The following is a 19,950-nucleotide window of genomic DNA, read 5'->3' as shown; positions in this document are numbered from 1 at the left end:
CATATATCAGCATAAGACAATGTACCCCATAAACATATACAATTAACACTTGTCAATTAAGCAGGTAAGTAAACAATACAACCGAATATTTTAGGGATCATCTACATGGCTGAGAGTTCTTAGAAATAATGTCCATGTAAAAGATGCTTATTTCAAAAATATTTAATAAGCCCAACAACAACAACAAATGCACTGCCTTCTGTGCTCCCGCAGAGGCGTTTTACTCTGCACACTGAGGCCCCTACTGCCTGGTGATCACAGAAAGCAGCTTGAGGAGCTGGCAAGGTGGTCATGGTACTTGCTGTCAAGTCTCATGACCTAAGCTCAGTCCCTGGGACCTCAGTGGTCGAAGAAGAGAACAGATTTTCACAGGTTGTCCTCTAGTCTGGCATTCATGTGTGTGTACAGGTGCATACGACACATGTTCTCACCCAAATAAGTAAGTAAATAAATAAATAAAGTATAACTGAGTTAAGAGTTTAAAAATGCATGTACACATATTTTTATTTTTTAACCTTTAAAATTAAAAATTTTAAAAAGATCTATCTATTTATTTATTTTTAATGTATGTGAGTACACTGTAGCTGTCTTCAGACACATCAGATGAGGGCATTGGCTCCCCTTATAGATGGTTGTGAGCTGCCATGTGGGTGCTAGGAATTGAACTCAGGACCTCTGGAAGAGCAGTCAGTGCTCCTAACCACTGAGCAATTCCTCCAGAACCCTAAAATTAATTTTAAGTTTTCTTTTTGAGTTAGGATCTAATGTGCAAAGGTAGACTTGGCCGGCCTGGAATTCACTATGTAGACCAGGCTGGCCTCAAATTTGTAGAGATCCGCCTGCCTCTGCCTCCTGAGTATTAAGATTAAGGGAGTGAGCTGCCATGGGCGGTAATACATGCTCACACTTTGGTCATGTTTGCTGTCAGTTGTCCTCTCTTTTTCATCAGTTCCACTTCCAGTGAAACCCTTCTCTGCATGATCTTAACCCCTTTTCTGCCTGCACTTGTGGGAACAGAAGGCAGCAGGTCTCAGTGGGGACCACCAGCACCTAATAACACTTGCTTTTTACCCTGCCCTTCCTCCTGGGAATCAGTTGGCACAGGCGGGGCCCTGAGGCCTGCCTCTTACACACAGTTGACACCTGGAGAGGTTTCTGTGCTCCAGAGGCCCTGCATCTGAATTGTAAAAGCCAGGAAAAACTTCACTCTTTCACTGCCTTGTTTTTTCACAATTCTTTCCTGGGGCCTCCTCGGCTGCCTGAACCAGGGGAGAGCTAAGAAAAGAAAAGAAAGGAAAAGGAAAAAAAATATGGAGTAATGCTTCTAGAATGTTCCTCTACCAAAGATTAGCTCAGCACCTCCCCCTCCCCCTTCTTGAGACAGTGTCTCTCTATTCAGTCTTAGCTGCCTTGGAACTCACTACATAAAACAGGCTGCCGGCCTTGAACTCACAGAGATCCCCTTGCCCCTGCCTCCCAAGTGCTGGGATTAAAGCTGTGGCAATTCTTAAGTTCTGCTTCTGATTTACCCCAAATCTGAATTCCCAAGAACTCTCAATGGAGTCTTTGATCTGGAAGAGTAGGGAAGGCTACAGGGAACATTTATTCTACTCTGTAGATTCTGGAGAACACATTTATCAGAGGTTGCATTCAGAGTTAGAGGAAGAAACAGGCTTTGAAACAGGCCTGGCTACTCAGCCCAGGAATCTTCCTGTAGGGCTGAGGGTGTAGTTCCTTCTCCCTCTCTCTCTCCCCCTCCCCCAACTTTCTTTTGATTGCTCAGTTCTAAATGCACTCAACCCAAACATAAATGCACTTATGCTCTGAACTTAATGGAACCTTGGAGCCTTGTAAAAACCCAGGAAAACAACCAGAACTGCCTGTAATTTACTTTCCTGAAGTTAGTGATGGGTCTTTCTCTGGGTGGACCCAGAGTGCCAGGAAAAATGATAACAGGGGGGCAAGAATTCCTTAGTCCTAGAGGCTGGAAACGGAGAGAGAGCTGCCTCAGCCAGGCAAGAGATGACTGTTAGCAGCCTGTGCCACTGCTGCTCAGGACCGGCCAGTGCCAGATCTAAGACTGGCCTGGAGGTGATGGGACATGTGGGGACTGCCTTCTTGGTGCTTTAGTTCAGGGTGGGATTCAAGTCCAGAGTTAGTACTGCCTCGGATCCTGTTTCCTACAGTAACTGGAGTGATTTTTCTTTTTGAGGAGGGAGGCAGGGTCTTATGTAGTTCCAGTTGACCTTAAATTTCCTAGGATTATCTTCAATTCCTTCTGCCTCTACCTCCCGAGTGCTGGGGTTACAGGTATACATTCCCACAGCTAGTGTATGTGGTACTATCTCAGGGCCTCCTGTATGCTTGGTGTGGTGGTTTGAATAAGGACTGTCCTCCTTAGGCATTTGCCTTGGTCCCCAGGTGGATGTCTTTGAGTGGTACAGCCCTTTTGGAGGATGTACGTCACACTAGTGGGCTTTGAGAGGGTTACCTCATCCTACTTCTGGTTTATTCTCTGCTGTGTGTTTACGTTTGAAGACATGAACTCTCAGCTTCCCTTGCCTGTCTCTGCCTGTCACTTGCTGCTATGCCTTTCCACCATGCTGGAGTCTGGCACAAGATAAAACTCATTCACTAGTGGCTTTTGGTCATGGTGTTTTGTCACAGCAATGGGAAAGTAACGAAGATTCCGGGCAGTCTCTCCACCAGCTGCGCTTCGGTCCAGCTTCAGCATGGCTGTTTCTGAATGCATACATCAGCTTATGGCACCTCTCTGTGTAAAACTGTACTGATCCACATGAGCCAGCTATTGACAACCATGCTAAGTCAATTAAGAGTTTTAAATTCGTTTTATTGATGGTCAGACCAAGAGCAGGCTTGAGCCTAAAAAAGTCTCTTGGTGCCCCAGGCTCAGGGATACAGAGTTTTTAATGGCAAAACCCATAAAGACACGTCAAAGTGAGATGAGCTCAGAGTGACCTTGACACGTTCATCCCTGGCAGAGCACAGTAGTTATTTTAGACACAACCTGTCAATTATTTTGGTTAATACATCTGGACCACAGTCAAGGCCACAGAAACTTCAAATGTGTTGCCAAGGTAGATGTGACGGTTGCAGGGAGTCGGGTAGAGGCCTGAGAACCGTCTAAGCAGACACAAAATGGTGTCAGAACAGGGTGCCACAACCATAGTCATTTCCAAACCCACTCAGCTTCCTACAAAACTTAGGACTTGACTCAAAGCTCTGCAGGACCTTGTGCCTTCCTGGCCTCACCTTGTCTGTCCCCAGTGTCTTGGTGCTGTGAGGAGTGCTTGTCCTGTCTTGTCTTGTTCTTTCTCTTGCCTTCCCTCAGCTTTCTCAGGATTATTTCTTCCTTTCTGGCTGTCAAAGTCTCCATCCATTCCCCATGTAGACATTTTTTTCCTGGTCACTGTGAGTCATTCACCCTGTTCCTAAGGATGTGGCTTTGTCAGTGTGTGAAGTGGACTTCTTTATATGTTTACCCAGCCTTGCTTCCTAGTTGACCTTCTTGCTCTAAGAGCCCAGACACAGCAGATGCTTATTAAATATTTACTGAATGAACAGGCCTGTGAGGCTTTCCCTTCAGCTTCGTTTCCAGAGTCTTTGAGCATCAGTGGGGGAGGGAGAGGTGTCCAGCGCTATGGGCAGTATTTGGCATATGTGAAACTGTCAGTGCTTGCAGTTTGGTGGTTGTTCCCAGTGCCACTCCCAAGGCCTGGACTCAGGAGTTTCTCCATCTCAGCTCGCTTGCTTCTATGCCTCTGTGCACACCCATTTTCCATCTGTCACCACCTGCTGGGATCCTTTCTACCTTCAAGACTCAGCCAAAGGCAACTTCTCTAAAGTTCTCTCCCTTTCTCTCAGGGTGTCATTAGTCACAATATCAATAGCAATAACTAGCACCTACCTTCTGCCAGGCATTGAGCTAAATCTTAGCTAATCGTTGAGCTAAATGGGCTAAATCTTAGTTAATCCATACAACAGGATTGTAAGAATTTATCAGGTCGTATCTCAAAGACTCATGCTCACCAAGCAGGGCGTCTGGGATTTCAATGCAGGAGGCTGGCTCCCAACCCATAGTCTGTGCCTCATTGTTGATTCTAGCCACTGGCAGCCTTGCTTGCCTCCCCTTGCAGCACCAGGTCCCTGTTGGCTGCCTGGCCTGGGGTGAGTAGGAGTCCCGTTGTCAGTTATTCTCATCCTGAGGCTTCCAGAGCTCCTCTCAGTAGGTGCTCAGTTGCTGGCTGGAATTGAGTTGAATGCTGGCCCTGTCTTTGTGGTCCTCTTTCTGGATGTGGTAATGGAAGAAGCCAAACTTGTTTTGTTTTATATTTTATTTAATTAATAAATTTGTTTTAAAATTACATTTAAGTGTGTGTGTGGGCCAGGCGGTGGTGGCACACACCTTTAATCCCAGCACTTGGGAGGCAGAGGCAGGCGGATTTGAGTTCGAGAGTTCGAGGCCAGCCTGGTCTACAGAGTGAGTTCCAGGACAGCCAGGGCTACACAGAGAAACACTGTCTCCAAAAACCAAAAACCAAAAAACAAAAAGTGTGTGTGTGTGTGTGTGTGTGTGTGTGTGTGTATCTGTATCTGTGTGCCAGGGCACATGCATGGAGGTTAGAAGATAATTTGTGGGATTCTGTCTTCTCCCTCCATCAGATAGGTCCTGGAAGTAGAACTCAGATTGTTCGGCTTGATGGCAGGCACTCTCAGACGCTGAGCCACTGTCTTAATTCAGGTTACTATTGCTGTAATGAAACACCATGACCAAAGCAACTTTGGGAAGAATGGGTTTATTTGGCTCACACTTCCACATCACTGTTCATCACTGAAGGAAGTCAGGTCAAGAACTCAAACAGGGCAGGAACCTGGAGGCAGGAGCTGACACAGAAGCCATGAAGTAGTGCTACTTCCTAGCTTGCTTCTCTGGCTTGCTCAGCCTGCTTTCTTATAGAACCTAGGACCACCAGCCCAAGAATGGCCCACCCACAATGGCTGGGTCCTCCCACATCAATCACTGATTAAGAAAATGTCCTACAGGCTTGCCTGTAGTCTGGTCTCATGGAGGCATTTTCTGAATTGGGGAACTTTCCTCTCTGATGAAGCTAGCTTGTATCAAGTTGACATAAAACCAGCCAGCATCACCATCTTGTTTGTCCTCCCCTCTTTTTGAAACAGTGTCTCACTCTACAGCTCAGGCTGGCTGGAATTCACTATGTAGCCCAGGCTAGCCTTGAAGTGGAACTCTTCCTGCCTCAATATTCTGATTGTGAGATTACAGGTGTGAGCTACCACATGTAGCTGAGAAGTCATACTTTATTTCTTTGTCTTTCTTTGCCAACAGAGCTTGATTTCATAGAATTTCAATGGAGAAGAATTTGTTCTGGAAGGGACTGTTAGAACTTTGGCAAACAGAAAGCAGTTAGTGTAAAATGTCACCTTAACCTCCTGTGTGATCATCTCTTCTATAGTCCAAGAAGGCCTTTTTTCAGTTCACTCTTGACAGGGGTAATTAAGTCCTCCTTTTCTTCTTTTCCTTCAACGGTCTGGAGCTTTATGTGAAAAGTTCTGTTTAGAGCAGGGTAACTCTGAGACTCTTCCCTTCCACTATCTGCCCAGTGTAGTCAGCCTTCGGCATCCCCAGGTTCTGTATGTGTGGTTTCAGTTATCCGAGGAGAAAGCCATTATTCAAGAAGAGAAACTGTGTCTGTACTGAACTGGTAGACATTTATAAAAAATAAATTACTATTATTTTTTTTTCTGCACGTGCCATGATGTGGAGTTCAGAGAACAACTCTTGGGAGTCAGTTTTCTCCTTCTACTATGATTCTCAGTGTGTGATTCATGTCATCAGGGTCCTTATATTAAAGTGCTGTCAAAGTCTGCTAAGGAACAGGGAGGCCAAAGCTTTCTGTGTTGGGGACTGTTGGGCCCAGCAACGTGGAGCTACCTCAAGGTAGCTGTAGCGTGGGAGATGGATGGATCATGCATAGTTCCTTTAAAATTGCTCAGCGTGTGCTGGGCTGGATGGCACAAGCTTTTAATCTAAGCATTCCGAAGGCAGAGGCAGGACAAGCTCTGTGAGTTCAAGGTGAGCTGGTCTGCATAGTGAATTCCAGGACAACTAGGGCTGTGTAGAGGGACCCTGTCTCAAAATAAGTAAGTAAATAGAAAAAAAGAAAGAATTTCTCAGAGGATGACAATATGACTTCTGAGTTGGTGGAAAAGTCTTCTTGGCAGGGGTTCCTAGGAGCTGGGTCTGGTGGTGCTAGGACTTTGCGAAGAAGGAAACAATGGCTGAGCTGGGAGAGGTCTCTGCCGAGAGGTCTCTGCTATCCTTCCTTCCTTTTTTCCTCCCTCCCTGCCTGCCTCCCTCTTTTCTTCCCTTCCCCGCTCTCTGCATGTGAAAGTCAGAAGACAATTTTGTGGAGTCTAGTCTCTCCTTCCACTTTTTTTTGGGGGGGGGAGGGAGGGGTTTCAGAAATCTATCTTAGCTCACTATGCTTGCACAGAAACCATGATCATCATCTTCAGCCATCTTGCAGGGCATACCCTTCTCACCGCCGTACGGCCTCAGGTATCCCAAGCCAGCCTTGAACTTGAGGATGACATTTAATGCTGACTTTTCTGCCTCCACCTCTCAACTGCTGGTGTCACAGATGTGCATTTCTAGCCCTGGGTTATTTGGTGATAGAGACTAAACCCAGGGTCTCATCCATGCTAAGCCAGTTACATATCTGTCTACTGCTCCTTTATTTATTCTATGATTGTTAAGATGGAGACGTGTGTTGGGTTTGGTATTATTGCTTGAGTCCAATGCTAATCACAGTGGATTGATTTCCAGGAAGGAGACTCTGTGGGGTCAACGTGCACTGACTAGTGGTGAACAACATCACGGGTAGAAGGATGAGGGTTTACAGTTCGGTGGGCAGGACACACAAGGGAAACCACAGTGGCTCCTGGGGACATTAGGGTGGTTGTGGGTATGAAGGCAAAGCCAGGCACTTGTGCTGCCCAACCTTTTAGACACTGTCTTTATGAAGCTTGTGCTGTGCTCTGGGCACCAGCTGGAGGGAGGGTTGGGGTTTGGGTGGAGTTTGATTGCATTGTTCCTGCTTGGTGGCTGTGGCCTTGTTTGTTAACTGAGTGCAGTGCCTCTGCTGGAGCTTAGGAACTTGGATCCTACCCACCCACAGTAGACACAGGCCTGGGATCAGCCTCTGCCTCCCCTTGCTTGGCCAGTGGGTTGCTCTGAACTAAAAACCCCATGCCTTTCCTGTCATGGAAGTGGTCATGTCAGTTACAGAAACAGCTCTCCAAAGGGGGCTTGTTTATCTAGGGCCCTGAAACAGGGCCCTCAGTCATGGCCTGTGCCTGCTCCCTATTTTGCCTTTACCTTCTTCCTACCCAACCACCATCCTCATGAGCCTTGCTTGCCCTGTCTTCCTCCCCAAGGCCCTGGCCTTTCTGGTAACTCTGTCTTAGAGTCTTTATAGTGACTGGGTCCCTAAAGACCAGGATGAGTAAGGGAATCCTGACCCCGTGAATCGGACACACAGCTACAGCATGGAAGATGTAGCCTCTGCTCTGAAAACAGCTTCATTCTGGTTTGACCAGAGTACCTGAGGTAAAAGCTCCCAAAGTGGAGATCACATTTGTAGGTTGGTCTGACTGTGGAGTCCCACAAGCTCTGGTTCATATTCCGGTATTCCTGATTGTTAGTTTGGAAAGGCACATAGCCGGGTGTGGTGGTGTAAACCTGTAATCCCAGCCCCTAGGAAGCAGCAGCTGAAGCAGAGGCAGGGACAGGGGCAGGGAGACCAATGTGAGTTGGAGGCCAGCCTGGTCTACAATAGTGAGTTCCATGTAAGCCAGCGGTACAGAGTGAGGCCCTGCCTCAGAAAAGAACCAAAGAAAGACTTCTCATCTGAAAAACAGGCTTAGCGTCTGCCTTCCAGGGTAGTTAAGGATAGAGTTAATGAAAATGTGGCTGGCCTTGGACACTCCTTGTTCTGACCCCCAGAGTGAAGTAGCCTTGTGGTCTGGCCTCAGCCCTGTTGTGTGTCTCTTCTGGGCCCAGGAGGCCCACTTCTTCATGAAGAAGAGCTGTCTGCCAGGAGCTGAGCTCATGGGTGGGGTGGCTGCAGGGGCCACCCATCAGCCAGTTGTCCTCCCTTTCCTGGGAGCTGCTCCAGAGACAAGGGGCAGGACATCTGCTTTTCATTGTGTGGCTGTCTCTAATTCTTCTGACATCTGAACTTCTTTTTTGAAGGAGGACGCACTTAACTGGTTGTGACCAAGCTTGCTGCTGAGGGGGAAAATATTAAACAAACGGAGATTGGAATCAGGCAGAGCTGGGGGCGAGTCTCCACTGTGCAGTTGTCCTGTGTGTTAGATGCTAGGTCTCCATCCCTGACTTCAGCCGTGCTCTGCCTGGTAGGGCTCGTTTAGAACTAGAGCGTGATTGTTAATGCCTTGTCTACTCTACATTGTAGAAACAGAAGTGAAAATGTTTTCTGAACCATAGACTATGCAACTGGTATTCTCCTTTGTGTGGGCACCCATGGAGGGGATAGCAGGGTCCCTGCCAGTTTAGGGGACGGGTTAAAATAGTTGAAGTTAATTTCTGAGATCACAGAGCAGTGGTTTACTCAGCCTGACTCTCCCTGCCTCAGCCTCCTGAGTCCTGGACCACACTACACAGTCATAGGCCCATGGTAAAGATGCAGGCTGATGACCTTGAAGAGTGGCAGGGGATCAGAAAACAAAGGTCTGGTTGGTGTAGTTTGGGATAATAATATGACTAACACATGCTCTATGGAGGATATCTAAGGATTTTCCGTGCATTAAGTAATTGGCCACCACAGCACTGGAGAGACTACTATCAATCTTCTGCCGTTCAGAATGAGGATCCTGGGAGGCTTAGTGACAGACTGGCTGAGAAGCACAGATTCCAAGAAAGAAGGTGGGGTTTCCTCATTCCTCAGGCTGCTTCTGAGGCTTGGACACAGCTGCTTCCCATGTGACTCCTAGGAAGCCTTGAGACAGAGATGGGCTCAGAAGCTGGGCTGTGTGTGGTGTAGTCTCAGAGCCCTAACAGCACCAAACGTTCTGAGGCGCTAGTCCTGTGTGCGCCAGGCCTCTGAGTCTGTAGACAGCTCTCTTGGGGCTGACTGTATGGTGTTCTGAGAATTGCTCTGGTGAAGGGCAGGATGTCTACTGAGTGTTATCGGAGGTGGGTTATTCTGCATATTGTGGTAGGATACTAGCCCCTTCCCTGGCATGGCAGTCCCTGTGGAGGCTGGGTCTGGGACTGACCATCTGGGGAGGTGGTAGAATAGCCATAGGAACCAGGGCTGACACTTTTGTCAAATACAATGAAGCCCTTGCCAAAGGTTCACTGAAGATTTGGTTAGTACATTGGCTTATCCCTCTGCAAGCTTGGGAGGCACATGAAAACAGAGGAGCTGCACCCACAGGCCCTGCAGCCAGTCTCTGCAGCACATCTTCAAGTTCCAACTCAGCTGGGAACCTGGAGGCAAGGATGGGGGCAGGAGGGGGGGGCTTTACCCAAGTGACAATGCCCCACCCGAGGTCCTGACCCTTTCAGGGTAGGACAACAAATATGTTGAGAGCAGACAGCAAATATGTTGGAATTTGTACTGCCACAGGGACAGGGTGGGAAAGGGCTTGGGAAAGTAGCACACATTTTAGTCATGAGACATCTATGGTGTGATATCTGTGTGATCTATGTTAGAGATAAGATGAAATGGCCAGGACTGGGGAGGCACAGGACAGACAGGCTGGATCAGGGTGAAGTCAGCCCAAAGGTATGTGGGGCCCACACCTCGCTCAGTGGGTGCAGAGGAGGGGCCTGGACAAGCCTGGAGGAAGGAAAATGTGGTCTTCTTCTTTCTTACTTTTAAGATTAAATACTTGGTTTTTGACTAGAAGGCTGGGAGTTCAGGAGTTCAAGTCTCTGTGGATCTGCATGGGAGAGGGAGCGCTAAGCTGTACTCGAAGATCAGCGGAACCACAGGATCCTTACTTAGCCCAAGGTAAACACTCCCGGGTTTGGAGTGAGAGGTGTACAGCTGCACTGATTTGCAAACACTTCTGAAAATGCCCTTTGGCTTTGATGCACTGGGGTGGCCTGGCTGTTGTGTTGGGGAGCGGGGGCCTGGGAAAGGTTGGAAGTAAGAGTAGTTAGGAAGAACAACAAACAGACCCTTTGTAGGAGGGGAAGTGACCTGGGCAGGAAGTGGGTGGGCGAGTCCTTTCCTGGTAGCAGCACAGAGTGAGCCGACTCTCACCTGCTCACCCTAGCTAACACCCTGCCAAATGCTGGGTGGGGCCTGTGCTTTGGCACAACCCACAGTTCTTTGTCCAGTCTTCTGGGCCCATCTCACGGCCCAGTGTTGCTCAGCTTTAGGTCACGGCCCAGAAATGTTCAGGAGCTGGCATTTCTATTGGAAATAGTCTACTTGGCACATAACCAGCATGTACCCCTGGGCTGTGGTCTTTTTTTTCTTTTCTTTTTTTTTTTTTTTTTGGTTTTTTGAGACAAGGTTTCTCTGTGTAGCCCTGGCTGTCCTGGAACTCACTCTGTAGAGCAGGCTGGCCTCGAACTCAGAAATCTGCCTGCCTCTGCCTCCCAAGTGCAGGGATTAAAGGCGTGCGCCACCACCACCTGCCCAGTGTTGGGCTGTGGTCTTAAGTCACATACTTCTCTCAACCATTTGAGGCATCCTAACCAATGGAGACAGTATCACACCGTGGGCACAGGATTCTGTACAAGTCTGTCACATTAGAAAATAAAGGTGGTGAAATTAGATAACCCCATTGTAAGGAAAGATGGGCATATTTGAATGAGAACATATGTAACAGTTTATTGACATGGAAAGGTAGAGAATATTGACTAAGAGAGCTTCATGGGGCTGGAAAGATGGCTCAGTGGTTAAGAGCACAGGCTTCTCTTGCAGAAAATCTGGGTTCAGTTTCCAGTGATCTTTCAAAATGGTGTATGTAACAAATTTTTTTCTGACACTTGTGGGCGGCTCGCGAGCGCGCGCGCACACACACACACACACACACACACACTTGTAGCATGTTTAGTCTCATTTTGGGAAAACTGTAGAAAAAGTGTGTAGATCAATGCTGAGGCCTTTTCCTGTTACTTTCCATCTTGATTTTTGAGGCAAGGTCTCTCAATGAACACAGAGCTTGCCATTTTGGATAGACTGGTTGCCAGAGGCCCTTAGGAACTTTCTGATTCTGCCTCCCAGGTTTGGGGTTACACACCTGTAACACCGTCCATGGATTTTTTTTTTTTACACAAGTGCTGAAGAAATAAGAACTCAGGACTCCTTGCTTATACATCAAGCTTTTTCCTACTGAGCCATTTTTCAAGTGGTTACTGTTTTTACATTTTAAAATTTCTACAGTTCACACATACTGCCTTTGCTGCAGTGTTTTTGAGGAGACAGGACTTACTGTGATGTCCAGGATAGCTTTGAACTCCTGGGCTCAAATAGTTCTCTTGCCTTGGCCCTCCAAGTAGTGGAGATTAAATGTATACCACAGTGTCCAGACTCAAAGGTCATTTTTCTCTTAAAAATACTTAGCAAAAGATGACTGACCTTTGAGAATCCAGGACCTGTCCCCTTCTGGCATATAGGTATACATGCACACAGAGCACTCATTAAAAAAAAGAAAAAAAAAAGAAAAAGAAAAAAAGAAAAAAGAAAAAAGAAAATCCTTCCAGAGGTCCTGTGTTCAATTCTCAGCAACTAGAGATCTATAAAGGAGCTGATGCCCTCTTCTGGAATGTAGACATATAGGCAGACTGAGCACCCCTACATAAAAAAAGCATCGGCGACCTGCCCCAGGTACTAAGCCTCTGTCTTCTAGGATGAGAAGACTCAAGCTATTGTTTTTATTGGGCAGGGTCTCATACCCAGGCTGGCCTCAAATTCCTTATCTAAGGTCAGTCCTGAAACTCCAGAGCCTCCAGCTTTAGCATCACAAGTTCGGGGAACATTTGTGTGTGTGTCATTGTATCTGCTCTCAACCTCTTCTTCTTGGCACCAAATTATAACTCAGAACCCAGGTTCCTGAGTTCTGTACAGAATCTACCAGGTGCTGGTACGAGCACAGTAGATGTTAAATCTGACATTATGTTAAGTTCTCATCCACATTGGTTTTATTTTTTTTATTTTTTTATTTTATTATTATTATTATTTTTGGTTTTTCGAGACAGGGATTTTCTGTGTAGCCCTGGCTATCCTGGAACTCACTCTGTAGACCAGGGTGGCCTCAAACTCAGAAATCTGCCTGCCTCTGCCTCCCGAGTGCTGGGATTAAAGAAGTGCGCCACCACCGCCCGGCTCCACACTGGTTTTATTTATCAAGCTAATCATGCCGCTTTCTAGACTCTGTACAGAAGTCAGGAGCTTTGGTTCTGAAACTCAACTTCATTTCAATATTGGGTTGAAGGATAAAGTTGTTAGGGTGAGTTGCTTTTGGGCTGCCCCTAGATCTGTATGACATCTGGGTGGGAACCACAGGACATGTGAATGGGAAACCTGACACAAACAGATTTAACATGCCTGAGGGACTCTCTCCCGCGCGGCGCGCGCCCGCCCCCCCGCGAAGGTCTGGATGCCCAAGTTTTCTTTTCACATTTCTGACCCCTCGGGACACAGAACTCACTATGGCTCCACTCTTCCTGGATGTCCGAATGTGGCATGTAAGCTGAGGAAGGGCACCTGCCTGTCCCAGTCCTATCAGTGTTCCAAACAGCCTCCCTGCCCCTTCCTGACCTGGGGTTGCCTCTTATTTCTGCTGGTCCTCATTTCTCTCAGGGAGCAGGACACCCTGTGTTTTGCTGGGGTCGCTCCCTATTGCCCTAGAATAGCCACAGAATCTAATCCTAGCTATGAGGCTTTTGTGCAAGGTTGACTGATAGGAGGCTGGGAGGAACGACCCCATCCAGCCTCCCTTCACCCTCCATCTCTGATGACAGGGATGCACACCCCACCTTCCACTCTGTGACAAGGACCAAGTCAGAGAGCTTATTTGAAAACACAAAAGAGACCATTTCCTGAGCAGCAGCTACAAGGTAGAGGACCTTCCTTACCTGGGAGAGGGCTGGCTCCCATGTCTCTTGTTATACAGTTGCCTAGGTTCTGGTCTTTTGGTTCTAATTATCTTACCAGTTTGGCTGCTAGTGACCAAATGGTAATTTACTTGTCTGTCTAGCTGAAAGATATAACTAAAGGCAGGGGTCTAGGCAGTCTGCCCTTGGACCCTGATGGCCAGTAGCCTGGGTATTGCACAGTTCTGCTTTAAAATAAACTGTGGTGTTGGGTGGAAAGGAGGGTTGTGATGAGGAACCCTGTCAGTTTCAAATGTTGTGTGTAGGGTAGATTACTCTGAGTCAGACTACTCTTGGGCACCTACAAGCTGCCTATATGTTGTAGTTTGCTGCCCTCTTGTGGCGTAGAGGTGCTCATACAACTGATGGTCGTTCTCTCCGGGACAGTTATCTGATAGTAACATGTGAGATAAACATGAGAACCATTTATAGTCTCCATTGTGGTCTTCCATTTCTAGTGAAATACTTGTGGATTTCACTAGCAAACACACACTGGGATTTTACACAAAGGGGTGGACCATCAATCAGGTGCCCCAAGATCACGTTGTTCAGTCCAAGAAGTCAGAGCAGAGTGCCTACAGGTCTGCCAACCAGGGCTACCTCCCTTGTGCACGGTAGAATGGACACTTTCAAGATAAGATCTTCCATTTGCCTTCTCTGCTCCCATCCCCCTCTCCCCCCAGATATCTAGTGACTGCTATCTTCTCCAAAGGGTCTCTTCTCTCTCCAGCTCCCACCATGGTTTCTGCTTCGTCTACTGTTACCTTCTCTAGTTCACAGGGTGGATCTCAAGACCCTTCCCCAGTCACTCAGAACATGACTACATTTGGGGACAGGACCACCAAAGGAGGGATGAACTTAAAGTGAGGATGCTGTGGGGCTGGGGAAATCCAAATTCACCTGAGTACAAGAGGAGGGCTCTTTGTGTTCTGGAAAAAATCTCACATTGGGTGGCCAGGTAGGATGGTGCACGTCTATAGGCCTACAATCTCAGCACTTGGGAGGCTGAGGCGGAAGGATTGAGAATTTAAAGGTCAGCTTGGGCTATATAGAGAGGTTCCATTTCAAACAAAACAAATGAAAATAAACAAACAAACAACTAAAAAAAAACCCAAAACAAAAAAAACCCCAAAACCCTAACAAAGCAACAATACTCTCCAAAGTCCCATCCAACCAACCAACCAACCAACCAACCAACCAACCAACCAGTCAAAGAACCAGAAACAAACAGAAACCCCATTTGTTGATGTTGGCTGAGAGAACATACTTCTGATAATTAAGTCGCCCAGCCTGAGGGATTTTATTGGGGCATCACTAGCAAACAAACGAATACACTTCTTAACAATATGCTCCCTGTGAATCAGCAGCTGCTGCATATGAAGCTTTCAAGGTTTCTAAATGCATAATTGTTCTCACACTGGGGACTGGCTGTCGTTTCTGAATTTATCCAGAGGATCCTTATGATACACTAACTTTTTCTTCATTTTCATTTAATCTTCAGAGTACTAGAGGGTTTTCATAGATGAGAAATTCTCCAATGTTAATGTTCCCAGGATCCTCTGGGTAGTGAGCAGAGGCAGCTTCAAGCTCAGTTCTCAGACTCTTAAGTGCCTCTCTCTTTAATGCAGAGCAGGCACAGACTCACAAGAGGGTCTGGGGTCAGGACACACTGTGAACTTGAGCAAAGTGTTGGGGAGACAGTCAGCCATGAGTCTTGCTGAGACTGGAAAATGCCTTAACACACTCAGAGAAACTTCAATGCTTTGAAATCACTCCCTACTAAATAAACTCTCAGAGGCAGGATATACTGTCACACTTACGTTTCATCAAAAGGTCCTCTCAACTGTTATATCTGCCTGCACTAAGGGACCAAGAAGGGAGCTTGTATCTGTTCTGGTCTTGGTCAAAGTGACACCTAACCACACTCTTTTCTTTCAAAAAATAAATTTTATTAGTGGCACGTTAAAGTTAATCAGTTTCTTCCCAGAGAGAAGGGAATCCCTGCTAGACTAAAAAGCTGAGCAGACGCATCACAGCAGACATGCCATTTCCAGGGTGCTAACAGGTGCACAGAGTGCTCTCCACCAAGGAGACTACTTTCTGCATCGTGCTCACCACCCTGAAAATTTGATTCACTGTGCTTGGGACCGTCCCAAAGTATTGGCAGCTACTCCTTAGTGACTCACAGCGTTATCTCTCCAGCCATCTGCCACCCCGCTGTTGGAGAGGCTGGAAATGTCATGTGTCCTATCAAGCCTCAGTGAGGACAACTGGGGCTGGTTCTGGTAGGGCTGGCTTTTGGGAGCCAAGAAAAATCCCAGACATTAAGAAATTCCAATAGTCTAAGCTCGGGCAGCAAGGGAGACTTTGCAAGTGCCCAGATATGTGTTGGAGAAGTTTGAGCTTTCTGGAAAGATCCACTTCTCCCTCACAGACAAAGAGCACCTTCTTGAACATCTTGCCCAGTGTTCTTGTGACTAAGAATGAACTCTGTAACATTTTGAACTTCACTTGGACTTGGACTTGTGTCTTTCTTACACCTTTTTTTTCAGCCCTTCTTCCCACACTCCCCCAGTCTAGATTCTGCAAATTGCCATTTTCCCAATTCAAATGGCACTTTTAGCTCAGAGGCAGTTCCATGGGGTCAAAATCTAACAGCTCCTTTATAGCCTTACATGATGGAGACTGGGAGAGCAGGCTCCTCAGGGCTTCCATTTTCCCTGGTCTTAATACAGGCAGGCATCTCTCATCACTTCAGAACCCGACCCTCAACCAAGCATTCATTGACTTACTGATCAAGGCAACAAAAGGAGGGACAGACTGCATAAGTTTTCCATGTCTGCATCTAATTGATTAAGTTAGGTCTCCACACCAGGCAGCTCAGCTTCACGCTCAGGCTAGCAAGGTAGGTCCCTTGTCTTGGTTTCACAAAGGTCAATGCCGGCCTGCAGCTTGCTATTCTTCACTGCTGCCCAGGGCATGGAGGCAGAGGTCCACTTTGCCACCCAGTCTCCTGTTTTGTTGACCAAGATGAGGCCACCTAGACCTTTGAGTTTTGACTTCATATAATCCAATGCCAACTCAGCAGCCTCCTGTACAGTCTTTCCTGAAAAGAAAAGGAGAGACTGAGAAACAGCACACCTGGACCCAAGCTGTGCCACTGCTTTGGGACACTGTGAAATATGAGTGGGTTTCACAGGAGAAACAGGGTTTCTGAGGAAGAGGGTAGGGACCAGCCCTGCCCCCTGTACTGTCTGTTTCCTGGTTCGCTGAGATATGAGCGAGCAATTCCTGCACACTCCTCCTGCCATAAAGCTGCCCACTACTGTGCCTTCCCCGTCATGAAGGACCACACTCCCTTAAACTGTGAGCCAAACAAACTTCCTTAAGGGGCTTCCTGACAGGTGTCTGGTCACACTGACCAGCAAAGCAATACAATTTGCATGCTTTCAGCTCTTTGCTGGGACAGAGACATCTTTCCTCTTACATCCACAGTCAAGGATTGACCATGGTCTCTCCTGCTTTGTCGTCTCTGATGTGAAAGAGAACAGCAGACAGGTGTTGTGTATGTGCTCACGTGTATGCTCATACACACGCATAGAAGCCAGGACATCATATGTCTCACTCTATCATGTTCTACTTTCATCCCTTGAGATAGGGTTACTCACTGAACCTGGAACTTGCTGGTCCTCCCGTTCCTTCCCTGAATACTGTCACCCAGCAAATCCTAGAGATTCTCCTGTTTCTACCTCCACAGTGCTGAGGTAGCTAGAGGGATCTGCACAGCCATACCTTTCTATATGTTCCTGGGCTTTGAACTCTTGCTTGTTCAGCAAGCACTCTTACATACAGAGACATTTCCTAAGCTCAGAGAACAGTATTCCAGAACAGTATTCTAAAGGTTCCTCTGGTCCAGAACCTACCATGTGTTAGAAGAATTTGAACAACCTTGCGGCAGGGTCTGTGGCAAGTGCGTTTCCACACACGACCCTGGCAGTGGTCAGACACCATCTATCTGCATGCCTTCACTAGCTATGCACTTGCTTCACAGTCTACATACCTTGTTCCACATGGAAGAGGGCGAGCCTGGCCAGATTCACCTTCAGGATACTTTCCCCATGTCCTGTGGTTGAAACGGCTCCAAGGTTATTATCTGCGTAACCTCCAGCTCCTGTTCAAAAAAGATTATTGGTTCTAACTGAGCAACAATAGTCAAAAAGTTAAACACAAGGCTCATACACAATATTATATTATCCTAGAGGTATAGACAGGTCGGAGCCATATACATGATCCGATGATGCACAAGTGTACAAAAGCACACCTGTAAACAAATCTCTATGTACAACATGATGACTTAAAAACAATTCTATCTGTTGAAGAGAGAAGTATTCTGATGTATCCATAGAACAGGATCTGGAGCCAAAGTGACTTTGATAATATTTCTCCTGTAGTCTTAGACTAAGTAACTCTACAGTCATCTCTCCATCATTCCTGATCTGTTCACACAGAGCCCCCAGTCTGAGAGTCCCACAACCCGGCAGGCATCACCTTTACCCTAGCTGCTCTAGTTGGTGTAGAAGCATCACATCACATTTGCCTCATTTAACAATTCTGGGTGCGGGCAAGGTCTTAGAAGGGCAGCTTTCTGCTGAGTGTTATTGTTTCCCAGGCTGTTTGAAAGCAGGTAACTCCATGGTTCTGGGTCTGGGAGAATTGAGGTTAGGCAAGGAATACAAAGTCTTACAATAGGAGAAGGTGGCTTTTCCCTTCAATCTGTTGCTCTGTGGTGAACCAGCATCAATAAGGCCCTACTGTTTGGAAGCAGCCAAGTCTTCATTTTCTTTGCAGTTCCTTTAGAGTAATAAAATGCCAGGGTGACCCATGTTTCCTGGGGTGGGCACTCCCATTTTTCGGGATGATAACTGCACAGCAGAGAAAATGTTACTGTGTACCTAGTGTCACCTATGGAACATCCTAGAAGGACAGGTGAACCCTCTTGGGGAATGCTTATCAGAAAGGTTAAGATAAGCACATTTGATATCAACAACCAATACAGGGGCTTCTGGGAATTCATGTCACAGATTTTTTTCTTTTCAATACTTTACCATGAGAACTCACAAAACCTGAACCTAATTCCTAGGCTCTGACTCCACCTGGCTCTGGGGCCTGGTCAGATCCCAGCTGGATACAGGCTGTACTACTGAGCAGCCATATTTTGGCAGGGTTTTTGCTAAGGAGAAAGAAGGTGAGTGTTTCATGGGTGTCAGGTCTCTGCCTCTGAGTGCTACACCACCCCAACAGGCAGATCTCTGATTTTTAAAGAGACTTCAAGCATTTCCTTTGAGCCTATTGCTGTATAAGGTACAAAGAGCTGTCGAGAGTGTAAATTATCACTAAGAGTAGCACGACATATATAAAAAGTCATGTTTCTGCTAAAAGTACAAGCTTCTCCTTTGGGCAGATGAACAATTTAGCTGTTTCTTGAAACGGCATTCAGCTGTAGGGGTTTGTGGGAATTCCTACAAGAAAGTGCAAATCTCCACAGAGCAAAAGATGCACTCCTACTGCGTGCTGCTTCGTGCTTCGTGCATGATGTCTATATGAGGGCCATATCAGTCTGTACGAGTGTGTTACTCACATGTAGTACCTGTAAATATTCTCCGCTCCACCTCCCTGTGTGTGTGTGTGTGTGTGTGTGTGTGTGTGTGCAGGGTGCATGTGGAGAGGAGGGGTAGATTTCCAGTATCTTTATCTCTCCCTAGGTTATTTTTGGAGAGATGGTTTTTCATTGACCCTGGAGTTTGCTGGTTTAGCTACACTAGCTGGCTAGCAAGCTCTGAAGATTTGCTCATTTCTGCCTTTCCCAGTGCTGGGTTACAGATGCACTCTGCTGCACAAGCTTTTACATGGGTGCTGGTGATCTGAACTCAGGTCCATACACACGCACAGCAAATATTTCCCTCAGGTCATCTCTCCAGCCCAAGTTTTCAGCTGTTTATTTTTACATTGTTAATGTGAGCCATGTCCGGGAAGAGGCACTATGTATTTAGCCTCTGCAAGTGAGCCTGAGGACCCTGAAACTGGGGCTACAGAGAAGACAGGTATGGCTGCAGTAGTCTGGGACAACTTTAGCATCCTCTCTTTCACTTTCTCTCCCAAGATGTCCCCAAAATGTAATCCAGGGGAAACTGAACACCTCAGAGCAGTGGTCCCAACAACCTCTTCCAACCCAAATGCTACTCCTAGAAGTTGTCACCAAGAGGGTAGAGGAAATGACACAGGAAAGGGTGTGAATCTGATGACATGAAGGGCAAGGGAGGGGCATGAACTACCTCTTAGTCCTACCTATGCAAGGTGAGTCTCCCACTCGGCCAACCATTTTATTGACAATCCCCCCAGTAGAGGTTGCATAAGCCAAGTTTCCTCTGCAGTCCAAGGCAACAGCACCCACAGTTCCTGAGTTTCTGTCAAAAATAAACAGAAAAAGGAAGAGAATAAAGATGAGAAATAGCCCCCAAGTAATACTGTCACTTAAAATCACTTACGTCCCATATTATATGTTAAGATTCTGAGCTCAAGAACACATTTATATCTTATTCTATGTGTCACTAGCAGGCAGATCTCTACATGGCCCTTTACATTTTTACCTTAAAGAGTACATCCATCCGAGCTTTAAGGAAGGGAGAGGCAGAGGCAGGTGGATCTCTGAGTTTGAGGTTGGCTTGGTATACAGAATGAGTTCCAAGCTAGCTAAGGCTACATAGTGAGAC

At 46.8% G+C, this 19,950-nt stretch overlaps 1 protein-coding gene across 1 annotated transcript in view; it reads right to left on the bottom strand.

Moving 5' to 3' along the window:
- Positions 1-15,107: 15,107 nt before the first annotated feature.
- Positions 15,108-19,950, bottom strand: part of Asrgl1 (asparaginase like 1) — a 21,756-nt gene continuing 16,913 nt past the window's right edge. Inside the window, exons 5-7 of the mRNA XM_028777500.1 lie at positions 19,526-19,644; positions 17,241-17,351; positions 15,108-16,286 (exon numbers count right to left, since the gene is read on the bottom strand). Of these exons, the coding sequence (XP_028633333.1) occupies positions 16,078-16,286; positions 17,241-17,351; positions 19,526-19,644 (439 nt within the window). The 3' untranslated portion in view covers positions 15,108-16,077. The remainder of the gene's footprint in view (positions 16,287-17,240; positions 17,352-19,525; positions 19,645-19,950) is intronic.

The sequence above is a fragment of the Grammomys surdaster genome, unplaced genomic scaffold (genome assembly GCF_004785775.1).
Source record: "Grammomys surdaster isolate TR1022 unplaced genomic scaffold, NIH_TR_1.0 310, whole genome shotgun sequence".
Classification (NCBI taxonomy): Eukaryota; Metazoa; Chordata; class Mammalia; order Rodentia; family Muridae; genus Grammomys; species Grammomys surdaster.
This window is presented reverse-complemented; position numbering and strand designations above follow the sequence as displayed.